The sequence below is a fragment of the Exophiala aquamarina genome (assembly GCF_000709125.1).
Source record: "Exophiala aquamarina CBS 119918 chromosome Unknown aczIA-supercont1.3, whole genome shotgun sequence".
NCBI lineage: Eukaryota > Fungi > Ascomycota > Eurotiomycetes > Chaetothyriales > Herpotrichiellaceae > Exophiala > Exophiala aquamarina.
Window position 1 is genome coordinate 304,187 of NW_013550585.1, and position 18,945 is coordinate 323,131.

The following is an 18,945-nucleotide window of genomic DNA, read 5'->3' on the forward strand; positions in this document are numbered from 1 at the left end:
GGTGTCGAGAGCAGGAATTCGTTTGGATACAGGTCTTGATTTATATTGCCCCGGTATGGACCGGATGAGACGCTGTTCCCATTCACTGCGGCGTCTTCGAGTGAAGCCAAGTATGCATCTTCGGTGGGGTGTGCTGGGATATCATTCAGGGGCATGTTGTAGTGGGCCCAGTTTTGGTATAAGTCCATTGGTGGCTGAGATGGCTCCCATGAGTAGTATGATGCAAGATAGAGTTGATCCAGTTGGTCGAATAGTTCTGGGTTGCCGTTGTCACTGTATGACATGTGGATGAAGCCGACTGTGAGGGTTCGTCGTGTGAATATGCTTATGTTGCCAGCCGAAGAGAAACGTCAAAGGAAAAGATTTCGAGATGCAGGAGGGAAATAGAGTTACGTGTGGGATGGTCTTTAAGTAAGAAGACACAACAGCTTTGTTCACAGGGGCATTTGTCGTCTGCAGAATCATACGATGTTGAGGCTTTTACAGCCTTGTCATTCTCCTTAGTACACAGGACTCGATACTGGGTACATATATTTGCCCTGCGGGGTTGCCGTTTTCCAAAGTCTCAAGGGGTGGTTGACGCTTGCAGCCTTGCCTTGAACTGCAGGTGCACCAGAGAAAATGACGTATTAGTAATCTGCGCAACGAATGAGATATGAGGAAGAACAGACGCTTTCCCCCTTTGAGAAGCTGCAGCGGAAAGACCCGCATTCGTAAGTCATCGTGATTTTCCGAATTGATGAGGGAGATGAAGGCTGGGGGTATTCCCGATGGACACCCAGGGACCGGATTTGAACAGATACGATAGAACAAAGCCTCAGTGCGTGCTAGAGGATTACTCATGATCCAGTACTCATGTCTGAGAGATACTACTAATATCTTCTCTCCCACTTACCACTAGGTGAATTCAAAATCCGTAGAGCCAACTGGCTGACGATTAGCTCTCCCGGGTTAATGGATCTTAATTTGCGCTCTCGCTTCCATCAATCTCAAATTCATGAATACCCTGCCAGGACCTAGCCGTGCTGATGAAATAGAAAGTGGGAACATCGCAATGACTCCTTGCAAATTCTCGGGTGGGGATCAGCAAACTCGGTCTAGCACAACGGCATGCAATGTCGCTGACTCAAGGGGGAAGCACGCTGACCAGGGTAGTGAATGGGCGGGACAGCATGAAACCTTTCATCTTCATCATGGTGCGAGTTTGTGAGTATAGGAATACATGAGGTATGAGCGGTGCGGTGCAAGCCAGGTTGAGCGAGGAAGGATATCCCTTTCATAGCACAGTAATAATTAGACACAAGAGGGAGCCCTCCCAAGGAAAGCCAGCGTCGATTGCAAAGTCGCTCTCTGACACGTCAGACAACAACTTGCCTAACCTGCACATCTCTCTCGCACGTAGCAAAAGACGAGTCATTCTATCCCAGTGACTGTCTGACAAAATCTCGCAAGTGCAGAATAGGGGGAAGCGGAAAAGTGGTCTGACGGGGCTGCACGAGTGGTCTCTCTGCTCCGCCTCTGTCACTCTCTTCTGCGGAAAGAAATCATGATTGCATCGACCAAAGCTTCGAAGGAAATTCTTTACGACCTTGACTGAATCCTCCATCAATGATCCCGTCACCTCCACATCCCTCCCATTCACGCCGGTGTGCAGTTTCTCATGTCGTCGGTGCTTCTTGTTCAAACCACGGTTCTTGTACAATAAATTTTACCCAGTGAGGAAGGTTTCAAAGGTGTCCGCAAACACAGCAGACATCCGGACGATCCACCGGGTTACCCTCTACTTAGACTCGAACACCATACCGTTCATACCAGGTCTTTTGCCCTGCAGTCCACACACACACACATCAAACCACACACAATGGCATCCCGGCGCGCCCCATCCGACACGTTCACGCGGTTTACCTCGACACAACCACACGCCATGTCTCGCCCTACAGCATTCAACTCATCAACCCTGACCACCGACCCGAAACCACTGCCCCAGCCCCAACAACCCGACCCGGCAGGCGAGACACCCCAAGAAAAAGTCGCACGGCTACGAGCTGCGGCCCGCCAGGCCAAAGAGCGCGGAACCGCGTCCGGGGTAGACCGATTCCTGATCCACGGGCGGCGGTGGGCGGACAATATGCACCGGATCACGACGTACGCGCTGATTGCGTTCACGGGGGTCTCGACGGTAGTGGCGGTATACGGCATCACAAGCCTGGTGGCGCACAACCGACGGCAGAAGCGGGCGTGGATCGAGCGCGAGATGGGGCGGCTGAGCGACGCACAGCAGGCGTTTCTGCGTGGCGAGGCCACTGCGGAGCAGCTGCATCTGCTGGAGCAGGAGCGGGCGGGCGAGGAGATGGCGCTAAAGCATAAGCGTGCGGTCGAGCAGAAGAAGAGCGAAAGCTATTGGAGTCGGTTGAAGGGGATGGTGGGTGCGACGGCCGCGAAGGGTGAGATGGGCCAGGAGACGGAGCAGGAACGAGCGACTAGGGAGGCTCGTCGCGCGAGAGGCCGGCAGAACATCCACGACGCCAGCTATGTGGAGGGAGAGGTGCAGCCTGTGGCTGTGGCTGTTGCGCCGAGTGGGATCAAAGGTGTCGGTGTTGATTCTAAGGGGCGCCCGGTGCCTCAAGATCGAGTGGAGTATGTGTCGAGCAAGATCGAGGATCGGAGAAGGGCTGGAGAAAAAGAGGTCATTGCACGGACCGGCATCACTGGTGGCGAGCTGGATGTTCTGGCAGGAAACGTCGCCGAGGCTGCTGCTGGAGGAGAGAAAGGTTGGTGGAATTGGATAAGGGGGCGATAGTACAAAGTCATCAACCTAATCATTTAACACGACTGCATTGTTTGGGAATGGGAATGTACACTGCTCATCCGAACCAAGGGCCAGGCGCACATAGAAAGAGAAATATGTATCAATTGAGCAGTGATGGTGTGTCTGGGTTGCAGAACAGCTGTATAGTGGCTCCTGAAGCCGAAATCTACTCTTGTATAATGAAACCTAGCCATTGATCCGGACGACGTCTATGAGTCCCGACTCCACCAATCATGTAATCCGTAGTCTCATAATGCTTCGTTTCTCATCAAAAGTGATGGGCACACGCTCCTGGAGCGCTCGTGTCATGAGCGTAGAATGTGGCTGTAGTGTCCAGGAACCTTCTGGATGCACTTCTCACAGCCATTTAAAAACCCCATATGAAGTCTGGCGTTCCTACCCCGACCCGGACTTGAATTCCCGTCAGTTGGAGTCCAGTAGACAGGCGAAGAAAGAGTAGCGTCGATGGAGTCATTGCCTCCACTCACGCGAAGGCCACTCATGGTATCATTAGTTTCGTCGATCATCATTACGCTGTCCATGTCTTGGTCTTCGACTGGGCTAGGCAGGCCATCTCGAGTGATCCAGGATTCCTGCTCCAACATCGGACTGAGATTTGTACGCAAAGGAGGAAATTGATGGCGAGGGACTTTGGGCAAGTCGGAAACACGACTATCGAAATGGCTACTGATGGGAGTCGGAACTCTATCCCGTAGCAACTGGTCCATGACACCGAGGAAGTTGGGATCGCGATGAGGAGGAACGATATCGTTCGAACGGGCGCGTCTTATCCTCGGCTCAGTGGGCGGTGGTGCAGATAGCTCCATATCGACATCGCCAACATCTCTAAGTTGGGCCATCGTCGAGGAAGCGTCGCTGTTCTGACTGGAGAGAGAGGCGTTGGAGTTGCTCTGCTTCATGGGCCAGTGACTCTCATCACGGGGAGAAGTAGGGCTCTCATCTTCAGAGGTGTCCACCGGCGTCGGAGGTTGCTGATAGACCGAGCTAAAGAGTGAATAGATGGGGGGGGTGGCAATTTGAGGTCTTGACGGAGAAGTTCGGATTGGTAGAGAATGAATTGATCGTCTTTTGATATCGCGGTCAGAGAATAGATCATCGCAGTCGTCGAGGAACCTCTTTCGCTTGTGAGTGGCAGCGGCGTGATGATCAAAGGCAGTATAAACATCGGCCATGTCTGAATTGGGGTGGGATTTTGTCGATGGACTTGGAGGGGACATGAGACCAAACGAGTAGTGGAATGGTGGTGTGATTAAAGGGAGATTTATCAGTTGCAGCAGGGTATTTGCATGGCTTTGTTCGGATGGTAAGGGGATCTGATCAAACGTGGCAGTGTCGCGGGTTGACCAGAAAGGCTGATGAAACACGATCCAATCTTTTGTAGGACCAACCAGACGGCGCGTACTCAACAAGCGAATCGGATGTGGATGACGCGATGCTCGGATGGTCAGCGAGCCGTATCGATTTGAGTAGACGAGCAGAGGCTGAGTAGGTGATCAAACAGTGAATTCCAGATAACTCACAGAGGACGGAGTCCAGAGTTTTGATGGAAGAAGAATGGAATTCGTTGATAAAGTAGGCGGTGACCGATGATGGAAGTGGTAGGGCCGGCCAGGATAGAGTACAAGTAGCGCACCGAGTACCCTGGAGGCGGTGCCTCAGGTAGGGTTTCTTCCCCAGGACGTGAAATGAAGGATGAGAAGGCTACATCATCTTGCATATCCTCGCAGTCGTTGGTAATTCGGAGATTCAAGCGAAAAAGGAACCATTTACGAGTTGAGGAAAGGTGGAGAGGGGGAAGTGGGAGGGGAGGGAGGGAGTCGGGAGGAGAAAGTGAGGCTCACAGGCACCCAACAGGCACCGGCTTCCCAAATGGCAGGGACAGAGGCGGGCCGACGAAGGAGGGGCCAGGAGCAGGAGCAGGGAGAAGGAGAAGGGGCGTTGCCTGAAGAAGGAAGGAGGGGGGCAAAGGAGGAAGGAGACAAGCCACCCTCCTTGCTGACTTGGTTGTGTCCGTGCTGTGGCTCCTGCCTGGAGCCTCCCCTGTCCAGGCTGGCGATGTCCAGCTGAACAATGACCTCACCGAGAGCGAAAAACAATAGGTCCCGTGACTTTGCCGGAACAAAGATTCCCCTCTTCCGCCCGCCCCTCGCTCACCGCCTTTCTCGTTCCTGCGCCCGCCTTGGACCTTTGCACCGATTGATTTTCTGCCTCTCCACCATCCACCATCCAACCATCCACCACACGGGCACATCCTTTTTTTTTGGCTATTATGAGTATGACTGTCCCTGTAGACTGTCCAAACGACCGTCCGCCCGTTTGACTCTGGATTTCTTCCTCACACCACTTTTATTTTGCTCTCATTGTGATCCATTTCTCTCCCACCTCTCTTTTCTCTCACATTAATCATCCCTCCTTCTCTCGTCTACTTTCTTCCGTCTCTCCATCCACACACCTGCTGCCCAAAATGCCCGCTGTTGACTCACAGACCCCGACCGAGCTGTCTGAAGACGTTCGAGTTCTGGGCTACGACCCGTTGATCCCTCCAGCGCTTCTCCAAACCGAAATCCCCCAATCCCAAGCCTCCATTCACACCGTTGCCCGAGGTCGCCGAGAATGCAAAGAAATCATCCATCAACGGGATGACCGCCTGCTTGTCATGGTCGGACCCTGCTCCATCCATGACCCGGCTACCGCCCTAGAATATGCTACTCGGCTGAAAGAGCTGTCTGAGAAGCTTTCCAAAGACCTCTGCATTATAATGCGTGCCTACCTCGAGAAACCTAGAACTACTGTTGGTTGGAAAGGTCTCATCAATGACCCTGATATCGACGAATCCTACAAGATCAACAAAGGTCTCCGAGTCTCAAGACAACTCTATGCCGATCTGACTGGTATGGGCATGCCCATTGCGAGCGAAATGCTCGATACCATCTCTCCACAATTTCTCGCCGACCTCATCTCATTGGGTGCCATTGGTGCACGAACCACCGAGTCCCAGCTACATCGTGAGCTGGCCTCCGGTCTATCTTTCCCCATGGGTTTCAAAAATGGTACAGATGGCTCCCTGAGCGTGGCAATTGATGCTGTGGGTGCAGCCGCTGCCAAACACTACTTTATGGGTGTGACCAAGAATGGCCTCGCTGCCATCACAAGGACTAGCGGTAATGAAGACGGCTTCGTCATCCTGCGAGGCGGGTCGAAGGGGACCAACTTTGATGCTGAGAGCGTCAAGGCTGCTCGTGAAGCTCTGAGGAAGAAGGGCCATAAGGAAGTCATGATGATTGACTGCTCACATGGGAATTCCAAAAAGAACCACAAGAACCAGCCGTCTGTGGCACAGGCTATTGGAGACCAGCTGAGACAGGGTGAAGACGCCATTGTAGCCGTCATGATCGAGTCAAATATCAATGAAGGCAATCAGAAGGTCCCTGCTGAAGGCGGTCTTGCAAGCTTACAGAAGGGAGTCAGTATTACAGATGCTTGCATCAATTGGGAGTCCACCATTGAAGTATTAGAGCAGCTCGCCGAAGCTGTCAGAGTGAGGAGAGAAGTCAAAAGCAAAGCACAAAATGGAACCAGCAATGGCGTTCATTGAACAACATTGACATGCGGCTCCAGCAAATAGAAATAGAGAAGAGAAGCTGTGCATCCAAAGAAACACTGGACTGTATATTGCCCATTGACCTGGCCCCATTACGCTACGGTTACAAAAAAGGACCAGGACACATCGACCCTCTACATTCTCACCTACTACTCAGCGCGGCGTAAAACTGGAGGAGTATCAATCAGAGCATCAGATTTCAGTCGAATCAAAAGGAAAGGAAAGGGGTGTCAGGAAAAGGGTGTCAGGAAAAGGGTGTCAGGAAAAGGGATGTGCAAGGAGCTCTTACATAACGACGATTCCCCCACCCATGTTATTTCTCCCGATAGCTAATAGGCAGTCCAGGGCTGGCCAGAGCCGTTGGAGCTTAAGAGGACGAATACAAGTTTTCTAATACTTGGTTGTTGCAGGTGTCATTGAGGCGAACAAGCTCCAGGAGTGGGCCCGGCAACGGTGAATACAAGCTTACATACACGAGGGAGAATCCAACATCAAGCTGTACAGCCGATTCAGAACGTGACTCAATGCTGTGAATTGAGTAAGTAGTACCTTGTGCTCCGTGCTAAGCTACTGTTATGCAACGCCATGCTTCGCTCGCCGTGAGACGGTTGCAACTCTCTCTCGCTCTGTGTCCGTCTCACGCACCATTGTGGAGCTCCGTCCCGTGATCCCTTTTTCTGATCCCTTCCCCCTGATCGCATTTCCTAGCTAATGTATAATTCCAATCCATGCCCATTCCATTCCATTCCCTCCATGGCGAACCCATAGACATCTTACAACTAGTCATCAAAGGGCTCTCCAGGCTTCGTGCCGCCCACCACGACACATTACCAGAACGAGCACCACCCGATATAATGCTGGCAAAGGTTCTCGACGTTGATAGCTTCGAGAATCAATCGATCGACCTGCTCGGCGACACCGAGGCCACCGACTCCAGCCATGGTCGTCTCCGGCACGGAGCCTGCGATCGCGATCGACTTTGCCGGTCCTCCATCCATCATTGCGGCGCTGGTCCTGCCGTTCTGCCCGTAACCGTTTAATTTACCATCCATGTGTCCCAGATTGAGACCAAGACCCAGTCCGTTGAGATCGGCGCGTAGATTGGCGTGGACCGCTGCGCTGGCTGACCCAGGGCTCGAGGGCTTGAAGTCTCGTCCCGTCAATTTCTCCTTGATTCGTGCAAGAACCTGCAGGGCACGTGCGTTTTGGACTTCCTTTGCTTCCTGCGCCGCCGCGTTCTGGTCTCCGCCTTTGGCTGCGTCGAGAATGGTGCCTCCTCCCATGGCCGGGTCGAGAATACTGCTTCGGCGATGCCGGCGACCCGGAGGTGCTCCAACGTGGCTTTGGGCAGCACCGCCAGTTATGAGCGCGGACGGGTTGTTAACTTCCATGGGGCTGCGATCATAGGCATCCGCATTTGTGCCTGGGGCATCGATAATGCTTTGTCTGCGCTCGGAGCGGAAATGTGGTCTCGGTGGTGATTCGCGGGTGTTGAGACGCCAGTTAAGGAGAGGATCATGGATGAATGCCTCCAAGACTGCAAGAAGAGACTCTTTGTTCTCACGGATCACACGCATGACGTTCTCGCATGTGATTCTGAAGGAACCTTCGATGTTGCTAACTTCCATTGCGAAGGTGAGCATTCTGGTCAATCTGAAAGGAACCCTCTCTGGATACTTCTCACGGTGCATTGCCACCTCAAAACAGTCGCCGAAATCAATGTGGATGATTTTGCCAGTAATTCGATCAAGCATAAGATTAGATGGATGGCGATCACCCAGGCCAAGAATATACCCTACCATGCTCATGACAGCAAGCGATCTGGTATAATTGGTGCGTCGATCGAGCCACGCTTCAGAGCTCTTGGATTTGAGCCAGAGTACACGGTATAGATCTTTTCCTGTCGTATTATCCATGGCGTAGCCAAATACTTCGACCTTTTGCATTAAAGTCAAGTTATCGTAATCCGGTGCCATTTGAAGCATGATCCTGTGCTCAATGTTGAGCAGGATGCGGCGTGATTCCCGATACTCTTTGACCAAATTGTGTAGAGTGTCGGAATTCGGAACCCACCCCAGGAGACCACTGTTCTGAGAAAGTGGAATGGCAGGAAACCGCTGAATGTTTAGATGACGTTTGAATGATTCGGTATCGTTTGTCAATAGAGTGTTGACCAGACCAAAGAGTTGCATGACTCGTTCATCTTGACGAATATCTTCGTGTCCTTTCAGGACGAAGTCGTAAGGTATACCGTCGGAACCTTTTAAGGTCATTTTCCGTGGCCGTTGCTTCGATGGAATGACAGTCAGGACATGATTGAAGCTAATGATTTTGATGATAGGCTTGCCAGACACGTACGTGCCAGGAACTGCGAGGTCTAGATCGTGAGCGTCCTTCAATCTTGGTGATACATATTTCAAGTCGAGACTCATCAATTGTGGAAGTTGACGGGCGATCTTGCGGAAGACGGCGTAGTACAGATCCCAAGCTTGATTCAGGTCCCCAATCTCCTTCGATCGACGGAAAGTATTGCAAAAGGCTCTAGCTTCTGCAAGGTCGTGACCAAAGGCTTGGGCGAATGATACTTCTCTCAACGTTTCCGCACCTCGATCAAGAAGCTCATGTAGAGGTGCAAGAGTGGCAAGCATACCCTCTACATCTTGATCTCCGAAATACAGACGTGATGCCTCTTCGAGGCCTTCGTGCCAAAGTTCATGCCAAAGCACAGCCACCCTAATGAGCTCATGACTGACAAGATCTGCTTGCTCAACCAGTATTGGGCTGTGAATTCTCATACTGTCCATGATTTGGGTGGCAGAATTTGCACGTCGTGCTACTGCCGACTTCATGGCCACAGTTAAAGGATAGACCAGTGCTTGAGGATGTGCCTTGCCAACCTCGGCGAGTAATCGATGCACTGCAGCCCTCACTCTTGGATTAGGTTGGTTGATGCGGGCGATCAATTGAGGAATGACTTCTAGCCATGTGTCAATGCTTACGGAAGCAAAGCCTTCAATCACGGCTTGATTGACCTCACTATGACCACCGTGAGCGAACCAAAGCGTCAATAACCGTAAAGTATCTTGCAAAGAGCTGGTTTTTGACAACGCGATAGATTTGAAGAAGCCACCAATAGCAGGCACAACATGGGCTTGAATGGCATGCTCCGGAAGAGTTCTGACTTTGTCCTGGTCTGTATGAGAGACCATTGATGTAACGACTTCGAAATTAGCCAAAGCGTAAGCATGCCACGCCTTGTACCAAGATTCGTTGTACTGTGTAGCTGCTTGGTATGAATTCAGAATGTCGCGGACAGCTTCTTGCGCTCGAGGGCTAGTCCAATCCCCCCGAAGAAGGTATGATTGCCACTCTCCTTGTCTCAAATAGCATTTTGCAAGGAGTTTAGCGCATTTGTCTAATTCCTCGTGTTTGCGTCGTTGGGCCAATGCATCATGTCCGTTCATATCGAGACCGTTCATTGAATTCATTCTTTCGTTATGTACACCAGATGCCAAGCTAGTATTGACCTGGAAATCATCGGCAAGCCGCATGGTGAAATCTCGAAGGAATGCCAGGGCCGATTGTTGGCTCCCAGTTGCCCAATTGAATTTGAGCCTGGCATAAGCCACTGGCGGGGGTGCACCACCTGGTCCGCCCGGTGGATCGCCTGCTCCTCCAAGAGATGCCAACGATCTTTCAGCGAGCCCTATTCGATCTGATTTCCGGCATAGATTTGCGAACTTGATCCAAATGTCTGGATTATCGGTGGGGGTCAATACAAGGGCCCTAACCTTGAGCATACGTTGCCAGACTTCGACATTTGATTGACAGCCCAATAGTCTCTTGTTCCACAGCAACTTCAATGAATTCTGTCTTGCGGTCATACCGTCGCTCTGTTTGTAAGAGATGATTTCCTCGAGCTCTGCAAGCATTTGTGTCCGGACCACCACACCGTAGGCACGGTTGTAAGATTCTCCGATCGTAGTTGTTATCTCAGAATTGACACCCTCGCGCGCCCGAAGAATGAAGTTGTGAGCTTCATGAAAGTTGTTGCGTTGAATTGCGAGAATAGCGCCGAAGAATGCTCGGTCCGGCGAACTCTCTTTCATAACACTGATGTAGTTGTCCATGAGGTCCCATTCGCCTCTGCCCCAAGCTGCCGCTGCTGCAAGGGCAGACATGTTCTTTCGATTCTCCGTGCTGGCGCTATTCCAGTGTTCTTGTGCGATTTCAGAGAGCATTTTCCATTCACCGAGGGCATGCAAGCAACGCATCTTGCCCATAACAATGTCGAAGTTTTCCGGCTCAATTTTTTCTCGTTTTTGATATGCTGCCAACGCTTCTTCCCATCGCTGAAGCTTTTCGAACCATGCCTCCTTCAGTTCAACCTCGCCAAAGAGTTGTGCTCTGCGTAGGATACCAATGGCGGCATCAGACTGCTGGAGCTGGTTGTTGATACTTATCAACGCTTCTACACTGTGGCTGTTCTGATCCTGCTCAAATTCGAGCTCTTTGTAATGAAGTGCCTTTGCAAAAGCATGGCATTTGGCGGCATATTTTCCCAGAGTTCTGATATCGATAGGTAGAGACTTGTCGTCATGCTCCATGAACTCGGCAAGATTCAACAGTGTTTGGAGAATATCCGGCGGGATAGCCGTTGAAGTTAGTGCCTTCTCTATGGAGCGAATTAGCTCTTCCTGATACTGGTCGTAGAGCTCTGTCCAACATGAAACAAATGCTGAGTTGAAAAGGTCTTTGGCTAGCGGCTGATAGACGCCAGCGAGGCTTGCGCATGCTCGCAGTGCGTGTGATGGGGACTCTTTCAATAATTCAACGCTGAATCTGCGCATCCATTCTTGCCAGTCCTCTTTTGTGGATTTCTGAGAAGTATCCCAAGCATTTTTCAGATGCTGCTGATTGACGGGAAGTCTTTGTGATGTGATATTGGCGTACGTCGTATCCTCAGCTGCTAACCCATACTGTTCCTCTGGATAGAAGTCTACGGGCAGTGTCTTGCCAGTCTTGAAGTTTTCAACGAGCTTTTGAAATCGCTCCGAGTTAATTTGTCCGGCCTTTGTTGCTCGCTCAACTAGCGGCAAGTAGTGAATAAAGTCTTGACCAAGGTGGTAAATTAATGCACAGATGCAGTCTAGAGCAGCAGTCTTCAATGACCGTTCCGAGGAGTTCGTGGATACTTTTTCGGGACTAGCTAGTAGCTTTGCAAGCGGGTGGACCATAAGCGATGCAAAATCCGTGACGTTGACAGTCCTTGAAAGTTTCCCTAAAGTATCGATGGCTGCTCTCCTCGCATTCGTGGGTGCAGCCGGATTCTCCAAGATACCAACAATTGCTGGAACGATCATGTGCATATATTCTTCTCCGCTGGCACCAAAGACAAGGAAAGTGTGCAAGATGCGAATCGATGATTCGCGTCTCAGATCTGAATCATTTTCGATCACTGCGAGCATCAGGGGCAAGAGTCCCGCAAGATATCTTCTGAACTCCCCCTCTAGTGATTTCGAGATTGCTTCGACTAGAGAAAGAATTGTCGATTGAACCTGCCTCGAAACGTTCCAGAACTCACGTATGACAGCAATGACTTCTGGAAGGAACGCTCTGATATGCTGACGAACAATATTCACTAGAACAGAGAGCTGGTTGAAGTATGACTCGAGTCGACTGGGATGTGAGCTGCGGATCACGCCCAAAAATCCAGGGATGATTTGTCCCAAGAAAGGGACACATTTCATGCCGATAGTCTTGAATATTGTCACGACCGCATCTATTACGGCGCTATGATACTGTACCAAGGTGTGATCTGCTAATATGGTTTGCATGAGCGTGTTGATAACGACCGTTGGATAGTACTCCTCGTTGGATGGTGTCAAGCCTTGCATTATCAAGGCGACATCGGACACAGGTTGTACCTCTGCCTTGCTCTGCTTTTCAGCCACTGATTCGCTCAATTGTTGGTATTTGTAAGGATCAAGGGCTCCGAGAACACCGACTAATTTGATAGCGTCAGTTCTGAGCTCCTCATGAGCTTCTGTCTTGATCAAGTTGATCAATATCCCTAGAAGTTCGGGATAGTCGATGTAGGGGTCAATTACGTATTGAGAATTGACTGCTAGTGAGCTCAGCGTCCTCATAGCCGCTTCACGTTTATCATGCGATGCAAGATCTTGCAGGGCGTCGATCATTATGGGCATCAATTGAGGAAGATGGTGCACCATTTCTTCGCCTCCAACAGAAGTGAGATCTCCGAGAGCCGTGATTGTTGTGGAGGCTACCCCTGGATTTGGGTCAGTAGCTTTTGGTAAGAGAGCGGAAACCATTGCCTCCACGTAAGTCTTAACTAGAGAAGTTGCGTTTGCAACGAACAGGCTGATTAGGCGGGCGCTCTCTTCCTTTTGCTTGGCTGTGTTTGAGTAGCCGAGTCCCGTCAATAGATTCACCAACAGCTTTCGCAATGGTGGAAAGACGTACGCAGGGTTGACTGTTGTTAACCTTCCTATGATCTCGATAGCAGCTTCACGAACGGCAAATACTTCATCGTTGACAGCCAGGAAGAGGCAACGGATATTTTCTGGTCTTGCCAAATGCTTGTCAAACTTCTTGTCCAAAGCCCGTAACACGGTCATTCGGATGTCGGCGTCAGGATCACCAACAGCCACAGTCAGAAGCTTGTCTACCACCTCACCAACGACTTGGATCGCGTTGTTGCTAGTCTGATGCAATATCGGATCTTGCATGAACAGTTGGCAAGATGTAAGCGCAGCAGCTCGACGAATATCTGGGTTTTCGTTTGTGGCATAGCGGAGGGTCACATCGCGCACGAATTCGTTGAGGATATGACCTGAGAAGTCGAATTTGCCCAGTGTCATGAGAGCAAGTGTGATCTCCGAATCTTTGTACTCTGCTGGAAGGCCTCCATAGTCTTTGGCGAATGAAGGTAAAGGAGGGGTTCTGTTCGGTGGGCATCCTAGGGGTCGGTATGGAGAACGGACCAGGATCAAACTCAGGAGATCTAACAACTTGTCCTGGATCGTTGATCTGATAGGGGGGATGTTGTGTGCCATGTCTTCGAGAGCATTCTCCAACGGTTCTGTCAGCCCGCAGGCGAAGATGGGATCGAGAAGAGCCTCCATGTATTTGCTGAGAGTCTGTCCAACCGCACCCGCAAGCATGCTAATGCATCTAAACATCGGACCCTCGTCCACAGCTGCCCTGTTCTTGGTTTTGGCACTGAGAGATTCGCGGATATAAAGAACAATTCCGTCGAGATACTGAGCGATAGAACTGCCAACAGCCTTTGCAATCTGCCCTATAGCAATGAAAGCCTGATTGCGCTCCTTCTCACGTTTCAGCTGGGCCTGTAGATAAATCATAAATTTGTGAAGGTAGTTGTTGATGAAGTCGAGAGGTGCATATTCCGCGAGCACAGGGATGATTTGTACGACCTGCGTTCTGATCCTAGCATCTCGATGGTCTTTCAGACGGAGCACGATTTCGCAGGCATTGCGATAAAAGTCATGCATAAACATGTTTCCTTGCTGAAGTAATTCCATGAGAATCAAAAGAGAACCCAGGATCTCGTCAACGGTAGTGTTGGGCCGAAAGCCTTCCAGAGCCTTTGAATATATTTTGGCAAACCAGTGAGCCTGAAATTGAGCGTCTCTTGCTACCATTACCCCGAAACAAGCGCTGACAGACTGGGCTGCTATTCTCCGGATGAGGTCCTTGGGATCTCGCAGGGCGTTCCAGATCAACTCGAAGATCTGAGGGATGAAGCCGTAAACGAGGGTAGGAGAGTTCTTGGCCATTTCGCGGATCAGGAGTACTGCGGCCAGTTTCCGACTTTCCTGCTTGTTCTCCGGCTGCAGCCATTCGAAAGCAGATGTCATCTCGGCTTCAACCAGCTCCGCCGTGTAGGCACCACCAGGTCGAGCCAGATGCCCCAGCGCACGGCTGGCCGCATCGAGAACGAGGAAGTCATTACTTTTCAACGCGGCTCGAAGGTAGTTGGAGTATTTAGAGGCTTTTTGAGCGGCATCAACAGCTTCACAGTCGATCAGGCGGTCTAGGGCCAGGATACCACCAACTTTGTCACTGGAGTCCGGTGCTTGAACTATGAGGTTACTGATTCGATTGGTGACTCTATCGTAGAAGGCACTGAAGCGTTCCGGGGGCCATTCTGGGCAATGTCAGTCTGGGTGCAGTATAGCCAGCGCAGAAGTTACCTCTTGAGAGTAAGGTGATGAGTTCCTTCAGCTCAGTGGCAGCCTTGTTCTTGATCTCGTCGTTCTTGCTGCGTAACTCGACGAAGATGCGCTCGCTCGGGTCTGGAGCCTGAGCTTGCAACGCCATGGTGAACTACCATGGTCCTCAAGGTCAAGCGTCACGACCGGATAACAGACACGCGAGGGAAGGAGATGCTTCTTGAAGAGATGTTGCTGTACGACTTTTGGTTGTTGGATTTCCTGATGGGGGAGAAAGAGGATGCGACCGCATGTTTCCCCGTGACGCATGCTTGGCGGCTCATGCATCCCACGTGATTGCTTACGTAAAGTTCCATACTGCTTTTCTCGTTTCCGGAATTTCAATGATATCTACTTATTCATCTCGCCACTTTGTCTACGGCGAAGCACTATCTTTCTGGTAGTTGGGAATACTTTCTCCCCATCCAATTCACTCGAAGCTAAAGCTTTTGGTGTTGACTTCAGTGGTTGCAAATTGCTCAATGTCATTGTTTTCCATTTGAAGAGAGCACGCGATGTCAGATCCGTACTGGGTAAGGATCTGGCATGCAGACGCGACTTGTGCGGGCTGGACCCCACAGGATTTCAAGGACAGTCGTGCTTCGATACAGGTATGCAATCTCAACCACTGAGAGGCTGTTGTGATTGTAAACCCTATCCCAAAGGAGTGGCGACTATTCCTTGAGTCTTTTGCCGCCTCCATTCCCAGCCCCAGTGATGAAGAACCCATAGCATCGGGATAGTTGAATAGCACATGATGCCGATCATTGTGAATGTCCATCCCACGCCGATAGACTTGAAAAGTGGCTGGAGAACAGAGACTCCACCAGCGGCTACAAGGCATCTCGTAATGCTCACTGCCGCGCTCGCAGTCATTGCTTCATTGGCATAGAGATCGACTATTAGTGTATTTGTGGCGTTGAAGATTCCTGTGACTGTCACACCAGTTATTACTTGAGTTATGAGTGGCACAGCAAGGTGTGTGGTCGTGTCTAACGCCCATCCATATCCGATTGTGGCCCCAGATGCAAGGATGATGTAGACCCAAATCGTTCGGAGTCTTGCTTTCTCGATTGGAAATTCTAGGATATCATCCCCCCTCTTGGTGTCGATGAAAATCTTGTGGGCCTTGGCTGTTACCCTATAATCGTAGTTTGCAATCCGTCCAACAATGTAGGACGCAACGCTTCCAGGCACTCCGTATGTCAAGTAGCACAAGCCTGACTGCAGAGTTGACAGTCCATATAAGTCCTGCAGCAAGGGTGCGAGAGATGCCTGCACACAAGAGTATTGAAGATAAAAGATGGCATTGGCAAGAAGTAGCAGCGAGGTGTTCTTGTGCAGTATCATTTTTAAGCAGCGAAGAGGGTTTGGGACTGCTAATCTGCCCTTATTCGCTGGTTCTTGGAACAGATTTGATGTCTTTCGTCGTTTGCGAAGTGTGAGAAGCGACTGACCAATTCCCAAGGGACGGAGACTTCCATTACCAACAACCTTCCGACTGGTTTCTGGCAGAAGGAAGGTAACTAGTCCCAGAACCAGACCTGACAGTATTGCAAGAAATCGAAATATCCACCTCCATCCAGCATATTCTGCCAGGATGCCTCCGATAACAGGACCAAGACTAGGAGCCGCATACCAACCCACATGTGCGGTCCCAACATAGCCTCCACGCTCGTGGGGTGGAGCAATATCTGCAATGACTCCGTATGCCAATGCAACAGTCCCCGAGGCGCCTGCGCTTTGAATCATTCGAAGCACCAGAAGGGCGCCATATGAGTTCTGGTAAGCAAGACCAATGCTGGCGACGCAGTATATTGTAAAGACCGCAAGATACACAATTCGTCGACCCTGTGTGTCCGATATCTCGTCAAGGATCGCAGGTATGACACCTTGTACGACGAGATACGCAGTAACGGTAATATTCATAAGCTCCATTGAAACGGAGATTGTATCGGCAATTGAAGGAAGAGCCGGGAAATAGACAAACGCCGTGAATGCTGAGAAAACCCCGCCCAAAGACACCAGGAAAACGATCAGTCGCTTTTCTCCTGTGGAAAAGACGGTATACTGGGAATCAGAAGTCTGGGCATGTTGATTTCTGACCCTCAATGATTCATGCTCGATATCAGTTTCTCTTTCCCCCAGTTGTGATACTTTCTCCTCCGTCTGAGCCAGGGGGTCCTCCGAGCTCTTTGGATGGTCACTTCCTAGTGGCATTGCTGAGAGAACCCGAATTGGATTTGAGTTATGCATGTCTTCTGCTTGACCCTTCGCCTGAAGCGCGGCCATTTGATCAAGTAGTCGAATCAGCAGTGCTTATGAGGCCTTAGATAATTTTCAAGCGCTAATACAAGAAACATCAAGCATAAGGATCTCAGTAGTACTATCGTGCATTTCTGAGGAGGATATCGAGAGCGTCACTGCAAGAAGGGCTGTTTGGCTCGACGCCAATTCTAAATGTTTCGCTGTGCTTAACATGACTGCATGAGGTGGACAAGAAGTCAGTGACTTTCATTGCCCAGTGAACAACGAAGAGGTGAATGAGACAAGTGTGGGCAAATGTGATGCCCATGCAGGTCTCAATACAAGCGGAGACAGCTCCGTAAGCTCCTCAGTTAATAGCGGCCCTACTTTTAGCGACGGAAGGGCCGAGGCGGCTTAACGGCTCAAGAGCTCCACTGGCTACTTTGTATTTCACTACGCCTACAAACTAGCTAGTGATAGGTGAACTATTCGACTCATCGCTTACTTGACAGTTTAATTAACGGAGCATCGCTTTCAACGAAGAACAACGGCAGCGCTGGCAAAAGAGTTATTTCGACGTGGGCGCTCAGTGCTCATAGCTTGCCGATCACCTGCATTCATATGCTGCTATTGTCCCTCAATTTGTTATAGATACCCCTCGTTTAAACCGTCCAAGATTAATCCGCAACATAATATTTGTCGATCAGAACTTGCATTGAGTTCAAGATTCTCCTGCTGGTCAGCACGGTAAGGAGACCCCGAGTTCGAACTGCGACTTACATCTCTCTTTGGTCTAGAAAAGAGGCCGGCCATGCGTTTGAATGTGCAATCTCATATGTTATTGCATAGAGACGATTTCGGTCGTCCCATTGTTCTTTCGGCTCACTTGGAGGCATGCATCGTAAGTACTGTCGGAAGTATGACTTGCTAAATCGACTGATGTCACGCCGCCACATGGCAAGGTCTAGTTCGTTGTGGCCATAAAATGATGCAGCATCGAAGGTGACCGGTTCACCAGTTGTGAGATTCGTGGAACAGTTACCTTCCCAAAGATCTCCGTGCAGTAAGCAAGGTTTCAGCTCACGGCCTCCCGCCTGTAAGGGTTCCAAGATCTTAGGGATTACATGCTTCTTCAAAGTCGCAAAAGTCTCCTCATATTCCTCGGAGGGCCCATTGTTCCCTATTTCTGTTTCGAAATACTGCGTTAACAAGCGGGTATAGAAGAGACACCAATTATCGGTCCATTCAGTATTCTGTTCGTGTGGGCCTTGGTAAGTTATCACATCAAACCCAAACTTTCCAGTCGGAGAAACGGAATTTCGATGAAGGTCTGCAAGTCGCTCGCAGAATGTCGCTGGCTCTGGCAAGTCTGTACTCAACTCAAGAAACTCCATCAGCAGAAAATATGTTTCTGGCGCAGTACCGGTTGACTGGCCCACCACGTAAGGCTCGGGCACAAAGGAGGGAACCACTCCGCTCATTGCTCTCAAGGATTTCTCTTCGCCCTCCAGCATCAACTTGCCGTGTTCACCTGTGGCGCGCTGATATAGACTTTAATTGGTGTGTCGTGCAACTCATGGGAGGATTCAAGCACCTTCAAGAAATATGACTTGGGCGAGCCATCTGCTAGAATAACGGACACTCGGGCCGCCTTGGTCCAAGCCGCTGTGCTGTAACTTGTTGCTTCCAATACTGTACAGCCACTGGGAAGCGCTTTGGATTGGCAATATCAGTGACTGTTGCCAACTTTCACTGGACTGAACGGAAAGACGCACCCAGGAGAATAGCCTCATCAAGCTGAAAGTCTCCAGCAATTCCCAGCTCTTTAATCTCAATCCCCATTTTCGTTCTCCAAGGTAAACCCAAAGGTCAAGAACCAGGCTGAAGCTTTTGTAATTGCAAAAGGAGAGTATCACAAATATCAAGATACCAACAGGGCAATAAATCTTTCTCACCTCTTAAGAGTCCAAGTCCACCAGGGGCATATGGATACTAGCTAACTTCCCACA

At 50.4% G+C, this 18,945-nt stretch overlaps 6 protein-coding genes across 6 annotated transcripts; 2 read left to right on the plus strand and 4 right to left on the minus strand.

The window, feature by feature from the left end:
• Positions 1-1,861: 1,861 nt before the first annotated feature.
• A1O9_03713 (uncharacterized protein) lies at positions 1,862-2,800 on the plus strand (the record flags this gene model as incomplete). Its single annotated transcript, XM_013406006.1, has 1 exon — positions 1,862-2,800. One exon carries the CDS (start codon positions 1,862-1,864, stop codon positions 2,798-2,800), a length of 939 nt encoding a protein of 312 aa, XP_013261460.1.
• A 314-nt stretch (positions 2,801-3,114) lies between these two features.
• On the minus strand, positions 3,115-4,002 carry A1O9_03714 (uncharacterized protein; the record flags this gene model as incomplete). Its single annotated transcript, XM_013406007.1, has 1 exon — positions 3,115-4,002. One exon carries the CDS (start codon positions 4,000-4,002, stop codon positions 3,115-3,117), a length of 888 nt encoding a protein of 295 aa, XP_013261461.1.
• Positions 4,003-5,294: 1,292 nt separating this feature from the next.
• A1O9_03715 (phospho-2-dehydro-3-deoxyheptonate aldolase, tyrosine-inhibited) lies at positions 5,295-6,425 on the plus strand (the record flags this gene model as incomplete). Its single annotated transcript, XM_013406008.1, has 1 exon — positions 5,295-6,425. One exon carries the CDS (start codon positions 5,295-5,297, stop codon positions 6,423-6,425), a length of 1,131 nt encoding a protein of 376 aa, XP_013261462.1.
• An 833-nt stretch (positions 6,426-7,258) lies between these two features.
• On the minus strand, positions 7,259-14,798 carry A1O9_03716 (FKBP12-rapamycin complex-associated protein; the record flags this gene model as incomplete). The annotated part of the gene is made up of 2 exons (XM_013406009.1): positions 7,259-14,625; positions 14,672-14,798. 2 exons carry the CDS (start codon positions 14,796-14,798, stop codon positions 7,259-7,261), a joined length of 7,494 nt encoding a protein of 2,497 aa, XP_013261463.1.
• Positions 14,799-15,343: 545 nt separating this feature from the next.
• A1O9_03717 (uncharacterized protein) lies at positions 15,344-16,909 on the minus strand (the record flags this gene model as incomplete). Its single annotated transcript, XM_013406010.1, has 1 exon — positions 15,344-16,909. The coding sequence occupies one exon, from the start codon at positions 16,907-16,909 to the stop codon at positions 15,344-15,346; it is 1,566 nt and encodes a 521-aa protein (XP_013261464.1).
• Positions 16,910-17,712: 803 nt separating this feature from the next.
• Positions 17,713-18,778, minus strand: A1O9_03718 (uncharacterized protein; the record flags this gene model as incomplete). The annotated part of the gene is made up of 2 exons (XM_013406011.1): positions 17,713-18,487; positions 18,708-18,778. 2 exons carry the CDS (start codon positions 18,776-18,778, stop codon positions 17,713-17,715), a joined length of 846 nt encoding a protein of 281 aa, XP_013261465.1.
• Between the last annotated feature and the right edge of the window lie 167 nt (positions 18,779-18,945).